Source organism: Carettochelys insculpta, chromosome 6 (assembly GCF_033958435.1).
Source record: "Carettochelys insculpta isolate YL-2023 chromosome 6, ASM3395843v1, whole genome shotgun sequence".
Taxonomy (NCBI): Eukaryota; Metazoa; Chordata; order Testudines; family Carettochelyidae; genus Carettochelys; species Carettochelys insculpta.
Window position 1 is genome coordinate 3858526 of NC_134142.1, and position 21874 is coordinate 3880399.

General features: G+C 44.0%; 1 protein-coding gene across 1 annotated transcript in view; it reads right to left on the reverse strand.

The window, feature by feature from the left end:
- Nucleotides 1–17992, reverse strand: part of MIS18BP1 (MIS18 binding protein 1) — a 56863-nt gene extending 38871 nt beyond the window's left edge. The window contains exons 1-5 of the mRNA XM_074998505.1: nt 17326–17992; nt 14525–14650; nt 10756–11270; nt 9307–9383; nt 6049–6179 (exon numbers count right to left, since the gene is read on the reverse strand). Of these exons, the coding sequence (XP_074854606.1) occupies nt 6049–6179; nt 9307–9383; nt 10756–11270; nt 14525–14650; nt 17326–17992 (1516 nt within the window). The remainder of the gene's footprint in view (nt 1–6048; nt 6180–9306; nt 9384–10755; nt 11271–14524; nt 14651–17325) is intronic.
- Nucleotides 17993–21874: the final 3882 nt, after the last annotated feature.

Genomic DNA, 21874 nt, shown 5'->3' on the forward strand with positions numbered 1-21874 from the left:
ACTGGGGAGCAAAAACAAATCAATATCTTAGATGCCTACATACAAATGCAAGAAGTATGGGTAATAAGCAGAAAGAACTTGAAATCCTAATAAACAAACAAAAATAACTATGACATAACTGGTATCACAGAAACTTAGTGGGATGATACACATGATTGGAATATTGGTATAGAAGGGCACAACTTAGGAAGGATACGTCACGTAACGAGAGATGGTGTTGCCTTATATATCAAAAACATGCACACCTGGACTGAGGTGGAGACAGATGCAGGAGACATACATGTTGAGAGTCTCTGGGTTAAGTAAAAAGGCGTAAAAAAACAAGGATGATGTCATGATAGGGGTCTACTACAGACCAGCTAGCCAGGGGGAAGGAACTAGCTAGAAACAAAGGGAAGCAAGCAATCATTCTATCAATATATTAGAAGCAAGAGGAAGATCATGGACAAGGCAGGCCCTCTACTCAGTGAGGAAGGAGAAATAGTATCAGGAAATTTGGAAATGGCAGAGGTGCTTAATGACTTTGGTTTCAGTCTTCACCAAGAAAGCCAATGCAGAAATGATAAAATAATGCATGCTGCTGGGAAGGGAGTAGGTTTAGAGGATAAAATACAAAAAAGTTAAAAGTTAGAGCAGCAGAAGTGTAGCACTTTAAAGACTAACAAAATGATGTACTCAGTGATGAGCTTCAGTGGGACACACCCACTTCTTCAGATCGACCTCTCTGTCCCACAAAAGCTCATCACTGAATAAATGATTTTGTAAGTCTTTAAAGTGCTACATTTCTGCTGCTTTGTTTTGTTGGAGTACAGACTAACACAGCTACCTCTCTGTTACTATCAGAAAAATTAGATGTTTGCAAGTCCCCAGGCCCTGATGAAATGCATCTTCGAACACCTAAGGAGAAGATAGAGGAGGTCTGAGCCTTTAGCTCTCATCTCTGAAAAGTCCTGGAAGTCAGGAGAGACTCCAGAAGACTGGAAAAGGGCAAACAGTGCCTTCTATAAAAAGGGAAAAAACAACAACCCAGGCAACTACAGATCAGTCAGTTTAACTTCTGTGCCAGGAAAGATAATGGAGCAAATAATTAAGAAATTCATCTGCAAACACCTGGATGAACATAAGGTGATAGGTAACAGCCACCATGGATTTCTAAAGGACAAATCATGCCAGACCAATCTGATAGCTTTCTTGGACAAGATAACAAGTCTTGTGGACAAGAGAGAAGCGGTGGATGTGGTATATGTAGACTGACACTGCCTCACATGATCTTCTTACCCATAAACTAAGCAAATATAACTTAGTTGGGGCCACTATAAAGTGGGTGTATAACTGGCTGGACAACTGTTACCAGAGTAGTTATTAATATTTCACAGTCATCCTGGAAGGGCATAACAAGTCAGGTTTCACAGGGATCTATTCTGGGACCGGTTCTATTCAATATCTTCATCAGCAAAGTAGACATTGGCATAGAGCGTATGCTCATGAAATTTGCAGATAACATCAAGATAGGAGGGGCTGCAACTTCTTTGAAGGATAGCTTCATAATCCAAAAAGAGCTGGACAAACTGGACAAATGGCCTGAGGTAAACAGGATGAAGTTTAACAAGGGCAAATGCAAAGTACTCCACTTAGGAAGAAACAATCAGCTTCATACATATAGAATGGGAAGCAACAGTCTAGGAAGGAGTACTGCCAAAAGGGATTTAGGGGTCATAGTGGACCACAAGTTAAATATGGAACCACAGTGTGATGCTGTTGCAAAAAAAGCAAACATGATTCCAGGATACATTAACAGCAGCGTTGAAAGCAAGACATGAGAAGTCATTCTTCCGCTCTACTCAGCACTCATTAGGCTTCAACTGAGTATTGTGCCCAGTTCTGGGCACATTTCAAGAAAGATGTGGAGAAATTGGAGAAGGTCCAGGAGAAGAGCAACAAGAATGATTAAAAGGCTAGAGAAAATGAGCTATGGAGGGAAGACTGAAAGAACTGGGCTAGTTCAGTTTAGAAAAGAGAAGACTTAGAGGGGACAGGATAGCGGTTTTGAAGCACCTCAAACAGGGTTATGAGGAGGAGGGAGAAAAATTGTTTTCCTAGGCCTCTGAGACTAGGACGAGGAGCAATGGGCTTAAAATGCAGCAAGGGAGGTTTAGGTTAGACATTAGGAAAAACTTCCTGTCAGAGTGGTTAAACACTGGAATAAGTTGCCTAGGGAGGTTGTGCAATCTCCAATCACTGAAAATATTTAAGAGCAGGTTAGACAGACACCTATCGGGGATGGTCTGATAGTGTTTGGTCCTGCCAAGAGGGCAGGGAACAGGACTCGATGACCTCTTGAGGTCCCTTCTAGTTCTAGTGCTCTATGATTTTGAGTGTTCTATGATTTGATGCAAAAGACAAAGGCCCACTTCACATTGAGAGAGTGCAGTTGTTGCTCCTGCAGGGAGCTGTGACGTTTACAAAAGAACACAGAAAGGAAAATGTCCTGGCCAGTATGGAAGCATGAAACCACTTTTAGAAGGAAAGCTGGGCTAAGGCAGAATTGAACCTTGTCTTTATGGAATACCTCGTACAGGGGCTCCAAAATGAAGGGCAAGATGGCTTTCAGGTAAACTTTGAGGGAAGAAAAAGCGAGATCTTGCTGCTTCAGGTAAACAAAGTAATCCAGCAGCTGTCGGACAGAGGTACAGATAGGCGTGAGGTCTTGCTGACAAACACCAGTATAAAAAATGTGTCCACTTTACCAAGTATGAGTGCCACAAGGACAGTCTGCAGCTGCTGAGCACTGGCCACACTTGTTCCAAGCATGCCTGCTCCACTGGGTTTAACCATGTAGCTACCATGCCACAAGGAGAAGGGAGCAAAGGTCTGGGCGGCAAAGACAACCATGATCCTGAGGTCCAGAATCAGGGGAAGCCAAATGGGAGGAAGTACTGATGCCTCCATTAGCATGGGATACCAATGCTGACAATGCTATCATAATGTACTCCCAGTCCCTGCAGATCTTGATGATCACCTTGTGCACGAGGTGGAATGGGGAGGTGTAGAGCAGCCACCATGTCCACAGTACCAGGAATGCATCTGCTAAGCAGCTGGAACTGATGCCTCCAAAAGGAGAAGAACTGAAGACACTTGCAGGTGCTCCAGGACGTGAAGAGATATAACCATGGAAAGCCCCACTTTTGGGAGACCAAAGGGAGGATATCCACAGAAATCAACCACTCATGAGTGAGGAGCCAGTAACTGAAATGGTCAATGGTCAATCAGCTGGACCAGGTGGATAGAGTGGGATATGCACAGTTCCCACAGGTGCAGAGCTTCCAAGCAGAGCAGAGAGGAGTGGGGAACCCCTGATGATTGATGTAATACATAACTGTGGTATTGTCTGTTAGGAATGTAACACACTAGTCTTTCTACTTCATCTCTGCAGCCAGACAAACAAGGCAAAGAGCCCAAAGCTCATTCGCATTCATGTGGAGAGCTCCACAGACCACATCGCCCAAGTCGCATGATGCCCCAAATGGGCCCCCCAACCCAAAGAGGACACGTTACCAGACACATGGTAGGTTGGGAGGGCATGAAAGGGAATCCTGACCAGCACGTTTTGGGGATCTAGCCACCAGCAGAGAGCGTCAGAGACATGTCTTGCCACCATGATGACGGTGTCTATGCTGTCCCAGTTGGAGCAATAGACCAATGTCAGTCATGCCTGGAGGGGATGAAGGCACAGCCTGGGAAATGGAACCACATACGTGAATAGTAGCATCAGAACGATGAACTCTATGCATGGATTTGGGACCAACAAGGACTTTGCTGGATTGAGCATGAGCCTCAGCTTGTCCAGAGTGTTTCCTTGGGTCTCCACTCGCTTGAATGAGGGCCTTGCAGAAACCAGTTGTCCAGAAAGCAGTAGACTTGAACGTCACCGAGTCAGACGAAGGCCGCAAAACACTGCCATACATTGGGTAAATGCTCTGGAGGCTGTGGAGAGCCCAAAAGGGAGGGCTGTAAACCGGAGGTGCAGGTGGCCTACAGTAAAGCAGAGATAGCACCAAATAGATGGCTGGATTCCAACATGAAAATATGCATCCTTCAAGTCAAGAACAGCATACCAGTCCCCTAGATCCAGGGAAGGAATGATGGCGCTCAGGAAAACCATATGCAACTTGTGGGAAACAAACTTGTTGAGTTTCCTGAGATCCAGGTTAGGCTGAAAGTCCTCTTTTACGTTCAGAGCTAGGAAGTAAGGGGAGTAAAACCCTTGCCCCTTGTACTGAAATGGAACTTTTCTCCACCCCGACGTCCAGTAGTGATTGGACCTCCTGGAGGAGGAGCTGCTCATAAGGCAGGATGAGCAGCAGGATTGGGAAGGCAGAAGGGAATGAAAAGGAATGGTGTAACCTAACATGACCATTGGGAGGACCCATTGGTCCAATATGATAATCATCATGGCTGGGAGAAACCAGCAAAATCTGTTGAGGAACAGGAAGGTAGGATCCATCAGCACTCATACTCCAGTCTTCACACATCATCAAAACTAGTGCTTAGATTGGGCCTGGATTGGAGGGCTTGGAGTGGACCTGGTTAAATTCAAACTGTGGACAGCTGGACTTTCCATTGGAATAGGGGGACTTTTGGCTTCATAAATCAGGGCACCCACATTTGGGGTTGTGGCTTAAAGAGCTTTTGCTGTGTATCTGGTGTGCGTTTGCCCAAGGACTTCATGGTATTCCTGAAGTCCTTGAGGCTATGCAGACAGGAGTCTGAGCTCCACATACAGCCCTGCTCTTTCAAAAGAGAAGTACTGGATAGTCTATTGGATCTCCACTGGGAGACCAGAGTACTGTAACCATGCCATGCAATGCACAGCAATGCCCAAAGCAATAGCCCAAGCTGCACCATCCCTCTGGACTAGGGAGGCCTGAAGGCAGGTGTGGCACACCACTTCACTCTCCTGCAAGATGGAACAGAACTCTCCCCACAAGTTCTTGGGCAATGAATCCTTAAATTTGAGGAAGAAGGCCCAAGGAGTTGTAATTACAACATCTCAATATAACCGGTTGGTTAGTGAACCTGAGCTGCAGGGACTCCTGTGGAATAAATCTTCCTTCCAAATAGATCGAGGCACTTAGTGTCCTTGGATTTGGGGGCTACAGCCTGATGTCCCTTGTTCCTTTTCATTAACCATGTCCAACACCAGGGAGCAAGGGGGAAGGGGAGCGTACAGGTACTCAAACCCCTTGACCAGCACAATGTATTTGTGCTCCATACCCCACACAGTGGGTCAAATGGAGGCAGGAGTTTGCCAGATGGTGGTGGCGGAGAACGGGAGGGTCTTGTTATACGGAAGGACACACGTGAAGGGCCCTGCAACGTGAGGATGTCCACAGTGTTTTGTTTTTAAAGAGTGGGTATTACTCACAGAAAAGTTACATTAAAAAGAACTCTTCAGGTGTGTTTGCGTGCATTTCCTTAAAAACCGCGGAGGAGGGGAATTGACAATCTGAAATGGAAAGTTCTGTGGCATTTACCACATTCCGAGTGACATGAATGTGAAACATTTAGTAAATCATATTACAAAAGGTACATTCATGAAAGATTTTGGGTCTATTATAGGACTGTTTTCAAAGTAATCTTTCATGTTCTATTACTAATCATTTAAAGATGAACTGCAAATGTAGTTTTCTTATTTTATCTTCAACAATATGCATACAGTTCCTTTACGGTGAAGGTCCTTTGATCCATTTAACACATAGAACCTCCCCCACAAACCCCAAAAAACCTTACAGCAGCAGCAACCACCTTCCAAATTAGAAATGGGCAAGGATCTAAAAGCACAGAAGTCAGTTTTACAAAATATGCTGAATATTCCACTGAGGCAAATGGCATTAATATGCAGCATATATTGCTGAAGTTAAGACAATTTGTTTGCAGTTCACCTTTAAAGTTACCTACCCTTTGTTTGTATTTTACAGAAAAGTATTTCTACCTTAATTTCTCTTGCATATATACAAGAAATTTAAAATTTCAAATGGCATTCCTTACCTTCTTTTCTCATGGAAACAGACTCCATATTTCCTTGCAACAAGTAGATGTTGCCAGAGATTGTTTTAACTTGGTTGTTCGCCACACGTTCTACAATTGCATTACTATGCCAACAAAGCTCTTTCATGTCGCTGAAGATACATAACAGCCGAAAGAAGGATGGTTAGTGTTCTTTTGTATAAAAATAGAAAGGGCAATATTGTTCAAAAAAAGGACTTTCCTTCCTTAAAGCTTAAAAAAAACATTTTTATGAAAAGAAATGCAAACCAAATTAGATACAGAATTATTTTTAAATTTTGTGGATTTAGAAATATGTTATTTTTATAGAAACCTACTGGAAAATAAAGTAACATTTGACAGTTTGGGTTCTCCCCCACAAATGGGAAGAATGTTTTTGCATATTTTGATTGGGTTAATACTAGAAATAATGCTGGAGATTTGGATCTTCATATCAGGTGCAGCATTCATGAGTCGCATAACTATACTACTATGAATGGGTTACAAATATACCTACAACAGTGTCCAATATGCTCCCTGTTCACCACATATGGCAAATGGGGAAGCATATTGTGGCGAATGCAGCTTGGCGGGCTGGTGCTGTGGCATGGCAGCTTGGGCACCACGCAGCTTTTGGAGCTGGCAAGTCACTGGGAGCAGGCAGTGGGGAGGAGGCAGGGGCCTGGCAGGGCGGGGTATGTGGCCATTGGGTGTCTTGCTTTTGGACACCACTGAACTACAATCTAAATACTATTCAAATGCTTTAGTATATGTGGGTACACAATTTCATATTAAATACTTTAGAATAAAAAATAGTGCTAGCATCAAAACTTTTTCACAGAACACCTATTCATATCACACAGAACACCAGCGTTCCATGGAACACAGTTTGGGAAACGCTGCCCTAGACAATATATCACACCTTCAACTGAAGTATTCACATGGCTATGGATTATACAAACCAGCAGTTTTCCAAGAGTTAATTCCAGCACCTCCACCTTCTCCTCCATACTCCTCCCCCAGCACCTAGAAAATTACTGTCCAATCAACACACGAACATTTTTTTGTTACGGATGGCAAAGTGAAGCAAGGTTGCTGCAAATCAGGACTTGGAAAATTAGCATTTAAATTGGTCTAAATTAGCATGTAAGTGGTCCAAAGCAATCTCTGCTTCAGAACTGAAATCTCTGCATTGGATTACAACAGCCTCAGGTGCTGGGAGGTGTAAGCAGTAGGGCTGTCAATTAACAAGCGTTAATGCACTTTTTTCAACAAATTAATTCTTCCCTACATTAATCACAGGCATTAACATGAGTTAATTGACAACACTAGAAATAAGTTATTGGGGAAAATGATTACAAGCATGGTTTCAAGTTCCAAGGAGAATACCAAGATTCTGTATCAGACTGGTGTTTAATATTTTCATTTATGATCTGGAAAAGGGAAAACATGGAAAAAAGGTTACGATACAAAATTATAGCTCAATGCAATTCCAGCTGAAGTCTAAGACCCCTTGATTAACTTGAAAGGTACTGGATCCGAGCCCTACATTAGCAAAGTCAAGAGTAGGAAAGACTGAGGAAGGCCAGACAGACCTAACAAAAGTTAAATGACTTGGGACCACAAAAGAAGAAATTTAATATTGACAAAATGCAAGGTATTAAGGAAGAAAGAAATTTAATACTGACAAATGAAAGGGGAATGAATAAGATAAGCTATTCAGTATTAAAAAATTGGATTGGACAACACTGTAAATGCCAAGATTTAAATTAATACTATGCCCTCCTCTGAAAAACTATCTATGGCCCTGGTGACATCATTTCAAAAAGATTTAGCAAAATATAAAGGTCTCAAGAAAGAAAACAAAATAATCAGAAACACCAAAAAATTTTTGTACAAGATGAAATTCAAAAAAGTTTGAATGGTGATATTGTAGAGAAGAATACAGAAAAAATGAATAAGGAGTTATTTACCCTCTCATAATTCAAGACGAGGCCACATACAATGAAATTACAAGGCAACGGAACAAAAAACTTTTCCTTGTGAATGTTCTGGGGGCAGGTGTGTACACGCACACATGCAACGTAGAATGCACTACTGTAAGATATCTCCAAATGTAAGAGCACAGTTAGCAGGAGTTAAAAAAATGAACTGGGTGTTCATCAGGTATAGATAACAAGGACATCCACAGTTATGTAAGAGAGGATAAAAGTTAAGGAACAAAATCACACATGTAGAATCAGAACATGGTCAGATTGTAGGTATTAAGGACACAAGACAGGGCTGTTAGTTATTGCTATCATAATCATCTGTAATCGATATAGTGATACATTGTCAAGCTGGAAGAGGGCATCAGGCAGGGAGCCACAAGGTCAGTTCTGGATCCCATTCTATTCAATATCTTCCTCATAATTTAGGTAGCAGCATAGAGAGTTGCAGATGATACCAAGCTGGGAGAGGTTCCAAGTACTTTGGGAAATAGGATTAAAATTCAAAATCATCTGAACTAACTGGAGAAATGGTCTAAAGTAAACAGGATGAAATTCAATATGGGCAAATGCAAAGTACTCTGGTTAGAAAGGAAAAAAAAAAATCAGTTGTACACCTATAAAATAGAAATGACTAACAAGTAAAGAGTACTGCAGAAACTGATCTCAGGGTCATAATAAACCACAAGCTAAATGTAAGTCAACAGTGCAACACTGATAAAGGAAAAAAAGCTAACATTCCAGGATGTATCAATAGCAGTGTTGTAAGCAAGACACAAGAATTAATTCATCTACTCTACATCCGACGCTACAATACTGTGTTCAGTTTTGGCTGCCACATTTCAAAAAACATGCAGACAAACTGGAGAAAGCCTGGAGCAGAGCAACAAAAAATTATGTTAATCCTAGAAGAGTGTGCTATTTGCTGAATGAAGGTCTCGGCTAGCTTCTCCCCAGCTGTGCATATGGCATTCTTAGACTCATGAGCACTAGATCCATTTCCCAAACTGTGTTTGGTAACTGGAAAGAAGCACATGTTGGTGAGGTGCCATGGTCAATAGTAGTGGCAATTGTCGGGTAATAGTTCAACTGAGTCAGACTATGTGGTGCTTTCAAACACTGTACATGATCCTTTCCAGATCCGTTCTCAGTAATTCTAAATAGGTACACCAGGATAGCGCATATTTGTGAAGTTCAGATACAAAAAGAGAATAAAAACCCTAACGTTATACAACACAGAAATGTGCAACTTAGAAGGAAAAAAGTCACTTACCTCCGTTTTCCTTCAACGCACACTGCAGTATTGTTGTTGATAACTTTAAGCCTCCAGTTACTTAGGCAGATTTTTGACTGTAGGTAAAAGAAAAACAGCATGCATTATGCATACACGTAATACATCAATTACATAGCTATTAAAATTAGAAAGCAAATTAAACATTTTTAACCAGTGACTTTTAAGTAAACAAATGCTTTATACTGATTGTTTATAGTTCCTAAACATATAAACACCAACTTGGCAAACTGACTACTCTAGGGAACTTTAAAAAATGACCATATGACATTAATTTACAATTTCCAGTGCGGGTGGATGTAAAGTTAGGTGCCTCAAAACATAAGCAGCTAAAAATATACACACACTTGGCAGTAATTTAAAAAGTTGCAAAAAAAACAAACAAACAACAAAAACTTTTACAAAAGAGTTAGATTTTAAAATGTCTAGACAGTTAATCAGTTCCAACACACACTCTCCACACCCTTCCCCACACCTGTAATCCCTTATTATTGAGAGAAATCCAATAACTGACACATGCAGGAGAGTAAAAGTGATTCCAGTTGTATTTACTAATTATATTATAGTCAAAACCCACAGCATGGGGAGTATTAGTGAATGCTCAGTGCATGCCTCAAGTGCATGCAATGGACTCAATTTACTATAGGCAGACCTTGAAGCAGTTTATCACTTTTGGAGATTGGCCTACTAATTTTATCTTGAACTTTACACATGTGCATACACACAAGATTTGGGGAGTTTTATGAAACATAGTACAGTTTTCATAATGAATTAGTAAGTCCCTCGAACAATTGAGCTACACATCTTTTATTATTCCCTTTGCTCATGTTTTATGTAATGGATTTAGGGTTTCCCCCCCCCATTTTAAAATACTAGCCTTTAACATAATTCTAGACTCAGATGCACTACTGTAGACCTATAATCTCAGCATCCTGCATGGGACTGACTCCTTTGGCTGCACAGGCAGTAAAAGACAGATAGTGTCCGCCCCAGATCATTTGCCTCTAGTGTCTACCAGCCACCTCTCTCTCTTTTGAGGTTTTTCTCACTATTTAATTACAATGTTCTTGTGTTTAATATTAATAGGTATTAAAATACAGATGGGAAGAAATACCAATTTTAGCTTAAAGTTTTGGTTTTTTTAAATTGGTAAAGTATTACTTTTGTTTCTACCACAATTAAGCATAAACAAGTCTGATAAATCAAAACAGGATGACATCAGGGCAGTCTGAACAAACAGTCCCAAAGATTGACAGCCTGAGAGTTTTCCCAAAGGAGGGCACATCAGAAGCTCAAATTCCACAGCACAGGTTGATATACTTGTTTCTTGTTATATATGACAAACACACTAAACACATATCACTAGATGTAGCAAATCTGAAGGAATTTTTCAATATAAAATTCCTTCCACAAAGGAACAAATTCTCCCACCTGTTTATGTGCATTGTCATTATTTTTATCTATATGAGATGTACTTGATCGGGCCTTATAATCTTCTCCTTTTGGTTTTTGCTTTCTTGGTATATGGATCTTTGGAGAAGAAAACATAATATTACACAAGCACTGTGTGGGTTTCTGAGTGTGAGTCTCCAATATCTTCTCTACTGCTTGTGCTTTTTTCCAAGCGCTCTCTTGTAAGAGACTTCCTTCTTCACGAGGACTGGTATGTATTGTTTCCCCAGTTCCATACCTTTCTGATAATTGAGCCCTAGTTTTAGAAGGGTTAGAGTTTGCATCCACAGTATCAGTCATGGTATTTTCAGACATTTCATCATCAGCGTCAACCAGTTCAACAAGAAAAACATCATCCTGACTGTTTCTGGCATTGTTGACTGTACGATCTCCATTAAAGTTATTGACTTGCTTGGCAAAATCAGATTTGATTAATGGCTTGTTGGTGACTGTTGAAGAAATGCTTTGCTTGATGTGGTTACATGATGCAGGATCTGCACAATTAAAAAAAGAAATTTAAACAAAGTAACTCGTGCTGTACAAAGAAAAGTAAATCCACATTTACAAAACCAGAAATCTGATTCTATTACAAGGAATCTTGAGTAAAAACTACAGCTTTCTCTGTTCTCTGCACCCCCATTGGTTGGCAGAATGATTTCCACACAGTCCAAGACCAGCCACTCTGTTGATACTAGCAGGTGCAAACAGCCTTTTAATCTCATACATTTTGTGGTGTAGTTAGCCCAGACAAGAGCTCCTGGTAAGACTTCTGATGTTAAAGACCACTTCAGACTTCTGCACTGGCTTTCCCACTCCTCACCAAACTGTTTCTAACCTGGCAAAGGTTGCACCTCCCTTGTCTGCTACCCTCGGGACTTGAGTGGCCCTGAACAAGGGGATGTTCAGGACTCCCAGGTGCCCTGTGGGGCTGCCAGCCTGCCGGCCAGGCTCCCCTCCTGGCCACCTTCAGCTCCCTGCCAACAAGCTCCCTTTTGCGGAGCTCCTCACTGCCACAGGGCTGCCAGTTGGGCTGCCACAAGCTCCTCACTTGGGCTCCCCAGGCCGGGCTGTGTCCCACCTCCCCGCCACGGGGTTGCTGGCAGGGCTCCCTACAGGACTTATAGAGCCCTACAGGGCTCCCTACATGTCCCCATCCCAGGCTCCCCATTGTGGGCTGCCAGCCAAGATCGCTGCCACCAGTAGGGCTCCACTGCAGCCCTGCAGCTAGAGCTCTCTAGTCCAGGCACGTCATGGGACAAGAGGGTTTCAACTTGTAGTGATGAATACAGAAGTCTGAATTTGCATGCAGATGTATAGAGACTCCAAGAACTTTTCTGTCTCACTAAAGACCTGAAGAAGAGCTCTGTGTGGCCTGATATTACCACACCCACCTGGGCTACATTAACGCAGAATTTGGAGAGACGACATGGATGAAAGTTTTCACATTACTGCTAGTAGGAAGACATTTGCTGGCAGCAAGGGAAAAAAAAAAGATTCTATTGGGCTACTTCCAATGAGACATTTAAGTTGGAGAAATCGCAATACAGAGACGATATCAGAGCAGGAAATGTTCATGCCAAAGAGGGGGAAAATGATGGATTTACTCTTCCTACTGCAATTATACTTTTACAAATTAAACATCTTAACATGTATTAGAAACGTAACTCTTCTATAAGCAGGATCACATTTGTCTGCTGTATGCTAGATATTTCCATATAAAACAATCATTTTTATTCCAAATATTGGACGCTGAGGAAAATGAACCAGCAACAGCAATTCAGATTGGTATTAATATAAAAATAATGAAATTGAAAACAGAAAACTAATATGCTGTACGCAGTGTAGACTACCGCTTACCATGATATCAGCCAAATGGTGATTATACTACTTGTATTCATATATTATTTTTGTATTTGAAGTTACAAGTTTTAGCTATATACAGATTGAACCTCTCCAATCTGAAACGCTCCCGTCCAGCAAACTACATAATCCAGCATGACTTTAGGTAGTCAGACAAATACTTATCATGGGTGTGGTTAAGTTTCCCACGGTCCCATAAAGTTTCGTTACAGCCACCAGTCCTGGGTCTAAGTGTTCTGTACTGTCATTTAGCTGTAAGTTACCCCAAATGTCTTTTAAGAACCCAGTAAGCAGTGGAAGCGTTGGTAATGTCCTAAAAAATAATTGGCCTCTTGTCTGAAAAATTCTCTCATCCCTGACTGGTCAGGTACCAGGGTGCCGGAGGAGAAAGGTTCAACCTGTACTTTTATTTCAAATGTCTTCTCCTGGCAGACATCAACATGAGGCCTGGGAAGCCTATAATAAAATGAATATTAGTCACATGAATAGAAGTACTTGACCTACAATGCAACTTGGGCGACACCAATCCATATCAGATGGGATTTTCTGTGAACATTCAGACCAGCATGGAAGCAATGGCTCCTGCATAAAAAGGACTGAGTCATGCATGGATAGATGAGTTGCTCATGTGATAAACACCATTTTGAAGCTGTATATGTCTAGAGAGAGCAATAGAAGTCCCTCTACTTGGCCAAGGATATAAAAAGGGCCCTGGAGGTTCCTCCATTTGTCTTTAATCCAGCTGATCACATTTGGAAAATCTCTGCTATGACCTGAAGTTTGAAAGGGCTGATGTCCCATCCTAACAGACTTAAGAAAGATTAATTTCACCTCTGCTACAAGCCTGCACCAAGAACTTTGCAATTGGTGTATATATTCGAGTCCCTTAATAATTTTAACTCACCCTTTCTTTTTATAAATAAACCTTTAGATTCTAAAGGACTAGCTAACAAACACATTTTTGGGATAAAAATCTGAGTTTTAAGTTGACGTGGGAATGTGGTTGTTCCGTTGGTATCAGAACGTCTGGATTTGAGGAGTTTGGTTGTCATAACCTCTCACCTGCACAGGAAGTAGTAATAGTGGTGGTAGAGAAGTGGAATACTTGAAGGAAACTATTTGAATGATTTCTTGCTAACCAGTGTGGTTAGAAGAAGTGTTTTGTCAATAGTTTGGCATGCCTTATAGTAGGGGACCCACAGTCTTGGGCTGTAAGTAGGCCAGTCTAAGCAATTTGTCCTGAATTAATCTTCAGTGTCCCCAGAAATCTCCTATTTTACAGAATTTTACTGGAGAATACCAAGGTCCAATCAGAATCAAAAGTTATGTGCAGTCAATTTAACAAAGAGACAAGATAAATGAAGGACTGGTACAAATCTAGATGAACATCAAAGCAGCCACTTGCCTAAACAGAGATTTATAGGTTTGTGGAAGAGATGAGGATAGATGAGAACAGCAAAATACAGCAAGTACGAGAAAGCAAATTACCAGAATGCCTTTACGTACAGAAGTGTGCATCTCCTCCCCCATTTTCAGCATTTTCCACCAGGCCTTGAGGGGGAAGGTAAAGGGAGATACTGTACTTCTTCAGCTAATAACTACAGTACTCCCTCACCATAACATCCATGCTAATAACAAGCCTTCACCCATAATGAACCTGGTCCCTGGATCCCACCTCAAGGCTTACAGCTGCCCACTCCTCCAGCCCACATGGCTGTGCCAGGGACTAGAAAAGTGGACAGCATTCTTCCTGTCTACTGCCACAGGGCTCTTTCACTATAAAGGAATAAATGGCATGGATCCTGATGGGTTCATTATATCTAAAATACCCACTGAACATAAGAAACCAGACAGTTTTAAGAACCACTATAAGAATTGCCAAAAATACCTTTTTGCTGCTTCTGCACTTTCTGTTTCATGCGCAAGAAGAACTTTTGAGGAGACTCCAAAATCAGATTGTCCACAGTGAGGGAATCTAAATTTCGGTTTCGCACTACTGTGGTGCAATGCGATGCTTCAAGGAGGAGGAAAAAAAAAAAAGTTCTCAAATTCAAGAAGTGAACAGAAATTGTCTAGTATACTTGCTAGACTAAATATGCATCTCATAGGACAGTAAAAATACATAATTCTCTTATTTTTTGCATTACATAAAAAAATACACTATGTCTTGGTCTACACTCACCCCCAACTTTGAAGGGGGCATGTTAATCTGGGTGACGGGAAATTACGCAGCACTTCATAGGCTAATCTCCCCCGTGGCACCTTCAAAGTGCCAGCACGCACATAGCTGCGGGCACTTTGAAGTGCCCACAGCTATACACAGGCCGGCACTTCAAAGTTTGAAGCTTCAAAGTGCTGGCATGTGTGTAGCCATGGGCACTTTGAAGTGCCCGCAACTACATGCATGCTGGCACTCTGAAGTTGGAAGCTTTGAAGGTGCTGGGGGGGAAGATTAGCCTGTGAAGTGCCGCGTAATCTCCCGTCACCCTGATTAACATGCCCCCTTCGAAGTTGGGGGCAAGTGTAGCCAAGACCTATATTAGCCATTTGTTCAAAGTGACACATTGTTAAAAATAGTTTATTTAAAACAATAAAGGTCATGTGCCACTTCATAACAGACCAGATTTGGCTCACTCCTAATATTTCCTCCGCTTTCTAATTAGAGAATTCTTTTGGGGTGGGAAAGGGCAGTCCTCCTTATTTACGGCTAGGAACAGACACGGTCTAATAACTTTTTCCTCTTTTCTTGTTTTCGCTGCTCATTCTAACCCATTTGTCTCAGCTCTCTCTAGGTGAGCAGTTCAACTTCTACAAATCTCTGAACAATACCAAATGTGCTACCCTGATGAAGTCAATGGGACCTTTGCTTTCACCTCTAGCATAACTGAGTCCGTGATTTTTTTTGTGCCGGTACTTGCCAATACTGAGCAATGGCACTTCCACAGCCGCAGCCATGGGATTGGTTGGGGATAGAATCCAGGTGAGTGCTAACTAGGGGAGGGAGGCATAGCTCAGTGGTTTGAGCATTACCTGCTAAACCCAGGGTTATAGGTTCAATCCTTGAAGGGGGCATTTAGGAACCTGGGGCAAATAGATTGAAAAAGGGAGGGGCTTGGTCCTGCCAAACAGGCTGGGGAATGGACTCAGTGACCCCCTAAGGTTCCTTCCAGCTCTGTGAGGTGTGTATCTCCATATGTTATTTGGGAGGTTGTGGAATTGCCATCTCTGGTGATATTTAAGAACAGGTTAGATAAATGTGTAGCAGGGATGATCTAAAGAATACTTGGTCCCACCATGAGGGCAGAGGCCTGGCCTCAATGACTTCAAGGTCCCTTCTAGTCCTAGCCTTCTGTGATTACATGGATGACAGTAGAGGGATCACTGATTCCATGTTATATTCACTCCCTCTGGAGCACCTGGCATTGGCCATTGTCAGCAGACAGGATGCTGGGCTAGAGGGACCTTTGGTCTGACCCAGTAATGGCCACTCATGTTCTCTCCCAGCAAGAACACTTATGTGGATGCAACTTACATCACTCAGGGAGCTGGCTTATTTACACCCCTGGGCAATATAACCTATCAAGCTAAGCTGTCAGGTTAACACACAGACTGATTTATATACATAAAAAAAATCAAAACTATTCATACTTTGTTCTTAAGGTATTAAGACACTAAAGATCATACTGTTGCCCATGAGAGATAACAGCACAGTGACAGTGTGGGTTTGTGAAATACTGTATCCTCCACAGCAGCATACTCCCAGTTCTAAAACCTTACAAAAGCATAGCACACCTGATGGAATAGTAATCCATGACTGTGTCTACTGGTTGCTCCCTGAAGCTTGATTCATCCTTCCACTCAGACACACAATTACTGTAATACAGTGCTACAGATCAAACAGATACCACCATTCTCCTTGCAGTAACCAAAGGGTTCTAAGATGGGAAACAGAGAAGAAAGTACTGCTCATCAATTCCAGCTGTTACCATGGGCCTTTGGATAGGGAGCACAGAACTTCAAATTCATGCAAAACCAAGTAGCCAAAGGAAAAGGAAAGAACAGAAAAGAACAGGGGGAAAAAAATAAAAACACCCCCCCCACACACACACACCAATAAGTCCAAATAAACACAAACTGAGTAGGGAATTTAAGAATGTTCCTCTTTCCCTGATAGCTATTAGTGGTGTTCCCATGCTGTGGGAAGGATAAGTGTATGTATGTACTCCCTCTGTTGCACTGGTCTTTGGAAAAAAGATTTTGGTCTTTGGGGAGCAGGTTAAGACCTGCGGCTCATAAAATATTCAAGACCTGTAAGTGATGGCACAAGCTGGAAGAAAGGAAGCTAAAGTATGGTCATAGGTGATTTCATGGGCAGAAAAATAGCAAAAACAAAGGGGAAAAAGTAGGGAACTCATTACAAGAAACACTTTTGGAGAAGGTGGAGGGAAAAAAAGCTCACGAACAGTTTAAATCACTGCTTATAGATTTTGTTGTATCTATATTCAGTGCAAAATGGATGAAAATAGGATAAAGGAAGGTAGCAACACAGACGTTTGTCATCATGTCTAACAGAATCTGAAAAAAGTCTTCCAGTAGATCTGCTTGCACCTATAACTTAAGTATAATGAAACTGACATTTTACTGGAAGTGTAAGGTAACTGGGCATCTTGGAAGTATAATGCAACAAACCTTTCCCTGGCTGGATCTGTCTATCAGGTAGCTTGCCAGCTGTTTGCTGGGTTTCTTCATCACTGGATTTTTTATCCCATTTTCCCTGATGGGCAGGAATTGTAGCAGGAGTCAGGATCAAATCACTGTTGTAATTTGTCTCTTGCCATTTTCCCTTAGAGGGCATGGGGTGCTGCTTTATGTGAGATGCCTTAGCTTTCATTCTCTGGAAGATTTTTGCCGGAGATTCACGAGCTAAAGTCTCACAGGCTTTGCGTTTCAGTAAATTTGTGTCATTTAGCGTCAAGACTTGCTGCTGAGGGCAAAATGCAACCTGTAGGGCTAAAGTGTCACTGTCTGGCCTTATTTCACTGATGTCGAGAAACTCTTTAACGTGACTGTTCTCTGTTATTAACGTGGACTGAAAAATACCTTCCCTTTTCTTGGCAGCTCCTGTGCCCCTTGCAGAGTTCTCCTGGAGGCCCTGCAAAACTGAAGGCAGCACAGCCTCTTTTGTTGCCGAACCAGTAAAACCAACATCTTGAAATTTCACCAGATCTTTCAAAGGCGTGAGCGCCCCCGCCGGCAGGCTGCTCAGGCACACCGCCCGCAAGGGCGGGTCTCCTCTTCCGCCCGGAACCCCCCGGGCCTTTAAACGGCTTGTGCTTTGCCCAGGCGCAGCCGTCATCTCGCCAGTGCTGGCACCCGTGCGCGGCTCGGCGCGGCGCGGCAGCGCGCGGCGCTGGGTCAGGACAGACGCGCGAAGGCCATGGGCTGGCGGCTCTCTCCTCACGGGGCAGCTGAAGAGACAAAGGCGGTTAACAGGAAGGAGCAGGGCGCCCTGTCAGCGCCGCGGTGCACCAGCCCCCGCCCCGCGCCGCCCCGCGCCTGACACCCATCGGCCGGGGCGCCTCCGGGACCGCCGCGCGGAGCAAAAGTCACCGGTGATGTCAAGGGGCCGCCTCGGGCCCCGGCGCGGTGGGCAGAGCCACCCCCGGGCTCCGCTGCGCCCGCGCCCCCGCGGCAGGGCCGGCCGCCCGCACTCACCCTGCCTGGTCCGCGGCCTCTCGCCGCTTCGGTAGCGCCCGCGCGCTGCGGCCGTTACACGTTTTGAGTCCTGCCGCCTCGCGCCCTGATTGGCAGGCGGGGAGTGACGTTGGAGCGGGACCTGGCGGAAGGCGGTGAGCTGTTCGCCGGAAGTGACGCGCCGCGCCCTCTGAGGGGGAGCAGGTGCTGGGCTGAGTGGGGTCGTCCCTGCCCCCGTCGGTGGTGTCTGAGGCCGGCCCCGGCTGGGAGGGGCCTGGGGCTGGCTGCGGGAGCCCCCCGGCCGCTGCAGGGAGGCTGCGCTGGAAGCTGGGCCTGCACACGCCGACCAGACCCCAGCTGCGCGCGGGCTCTGCCGCGCTGAGGGCTGGGCCGGACGCGCCTCCCTGCTGGCTGCCCCTTCCCGCAGCACGGGAGCTGCGTTCGCCTTGCGCCCTTGGCGCCGGGGCCGTTCTGCCTCGCGCAGCGCTCGGGCGGCCCGGGGAGCCCCTGCCTGAGGGTGTCGGGAGGGCCAGGGGTCAGGGAACAGCCGCACGCGTTCAGGGTGGGCCGGTGCGGGGCAGGATGCCGAGGTGCAGAGCGGGTGGGCGTGTTAGTTGGGAGCCTCGCAAAAAAGGGTGGCCCTGGAGCATCTTAAAGACTAACCGATGTATTTATTAGGTAGCGAGCGAGAAGTGGGGCTTACCCGTGGGAGCTCGTTGTGCAGTAAATGAAGTGGTTAGTCTTTCAGGTGCTGTAGGACTGACTGCTTGTCTGTTCGGCGGGGCCCCTGGGGTAGTGTCTCTAGGTGTTTGCTTGTGAGGGTGGGTAATTGGCGATGGAGTGGATTGCTGGATTGCCTGTTCTGTTCATTCCTTCAGGGACAATGGGCTGTGACCATTGCCAGAAGGCAGGATACTGGGTAGATGTATCTTTTGTCTGACCCAGTATAGCTGTTCTTATGTTTAAGATTCTACAGGACTGCTTGCTATTTGTAAAGACTAACAAGTTTATAAGGTTATGTGCTTTTGTGCTTAAGACCCAGCATTTTGCTTGTATCTCCTCAGAGGGAAGGAAGCCTGCTGGAAGACCAAAGTGTGATTAACCTTCCCCTCACTTCACCACATGTAAACACAACCTACTTCTCTAAACTCATCAGCTAGAATTTGTGCCAGCTTTATCCCCCGGTACTTTCCTGTGGATCGTCTGGTAACTCTGCAAAGAGTAACAGGATTTTATTTTCAATGCCTAATAAAGGACTTTGCTTCCTTCTTGAGTGGTTTATGCAACTACACTATGAGATGATGAACTTGAATTTACTAAAAGGTATTTTGTAATGTATTTTGTAATGTTGGGTTTTATCAATTGAAATTTGACTATCCTTCCCTCCCCACAAAGTTGACTTACTGCTGTCACACTCAATTGCCAAACATTTTACTGTTGCAGCAGTGCATTGTGGGAACCTATCCCCTAGTTCCCCAGCCTCATAGCATTCTGGGTACTTTAACTGGTGCAGTGTGGGAAAAGTATGCTTCAGAAGTGGTTGTGGGTATGTGATGCCATCTTCCTACGTTACATTGCACTGCCCTCATTCCCCTCCAGTTGGAATTAAATGGCCATTTTTCCAGAAGGAAAAGTAGGGAATCATAATAGGTATGTGCTCTGGGATTACCCAGCTAACTATGCCATGTCAACTGGACCCTCAACTACTTTTTCCCCTTTTGAAACCACAGTATGGCATGAAAGAAACAAAGATAGGAAAGAAAACATCAACAAAGATCAACAAATTAACTGACATCCCTTGCTTTTATAACTGAATTACCAAAAGATGTTACAAAAAGCAGCAGGTGTGTGAGCCTTCTCAGCTGGCCCTCCAACTACTGTTATGCCTCTCTTGATTACAGAAGCATGATCTCTGAAAATAATATAAGAACAATGCAAAGCTTGAAGAAGGAGAAGGATAGTAAAGGTTTGGAAAAAGGACAATTTTTGATGCAGGATTTTTGGCTTCTCACTTCATTACACAGAGGTGACCAACATGGGGGTTGGAGCTCCCTTATTGCTTTAGGGGTCTTAGGTTGAAGGGCCAGTTTGGATGGTCCCTTCAGTGTTGCTCAGGCAGGGGGCATCAGCCCTGATTGACTGCAGGGGCTGAGTCCCTCATTGCATGCGGGGGGTGCTGTGAGGGATGGAGTAGTTGGTTGAAGGGCCAGTTGGAAAGGTCCCTTCAGTACTGCTCAGGCGGGGGTGGCAAGCCCATGAAAATCTTTGCTGCTGGGGGTAGACATCCCTGACTCCAGCAGCAGCACGCCCCTGAAAATCTTTGCTGCTGGGGGTAGACTTCCCCCCGGTGACAGTAAGCCCCCAAGAATCTTTGCTTCAGGACAAAAAAGCAGTCAAGTAGCGCTTTAAAGACTAACAAAATAATTTATTAGGTGATGAGTTTTCGTGGGACAGACCCACTTCTTCAGACCATAGCCATACCAGAACAGACTCAATATTTAAGGCACAGAGAACCAAAAATAGTAATCAAGGTGGATAAATAAAAAAAAATTGTCAAGGTGAGCAAATCAGAGAGTAGAGGGATGGGGGGGTGGAGTCAAGAATTAGATTAAGCCAAGTATGCAAACAAGCACCTATAGGCTGTGTCTACACGTGCCCCAAACTTCGAAATGGCCATGCAAATGGCCATTTCGAAGTTTACTAATGAAGCGCTGAAATGCATATTCAGCGCTTCATTAGCATGCGGGCGGCAGCCGCACTTCAAAATTGACGCTCCTTGCCGCCGCGCGGCGCGTCCAGACAGGACTCCTTTTCGAAAGGATGCTGCCTACTTCGAAGTCCCCTTATTCCCATGAGCTCACGGGAATAAGGGGACTTCGAAATAGGCGGGGCCCTTTCGAAAAGGAGTCCCGTCTGGACGCGCCGCGCGGCGGCAAGGAGCATCAATTTCGAAGCGCGGCTGCCGCCCGCATGCTAATGAAGCGCTGAATATGCATTTCAGCGCTTCATTAGTAAACTTCGAAATGGCCATTTGCATGGCCATTTCGAAGTTTGGGACACGTGTAGACACAGCCATAATGACCCAGAAAATTCCCATCCCAGTTGAAACCATGTGTTAATGTGTCAAATTTGAATATAGAAGAGAGTTCAGCAGCCTCTCTTTCAAGAGTGTTGTGAAAATTCCTCTTCAGTAGTACACAAACTTTTAAGTCACTAACAATAAAAGTTTGCATTTTACTGAAGAGGAATTCTCACAACACCCTTCCAGAGTCACTGTTATTCATCACAGAAGTGTATTGATTGTCTTGGCTACCCGGATCACATCAGTCCCCACAGGAGATTTGCCCACTCCAAATTTATTGCCTACTGATCGGTAGCTGTCTGGCATTGCAAGCTTCCACAGAACTACTGCCACTCACTTGTGAACTGTGTACACTACCTCCCTACTTCGAAGAGAGAATGGTAAGTAGGGTGCTGTGAGTTTACTAATGAGGTGCTGCAGTGCATATGCAGCACTTCATTAAGCAAATTCTCCCCCGCAGCA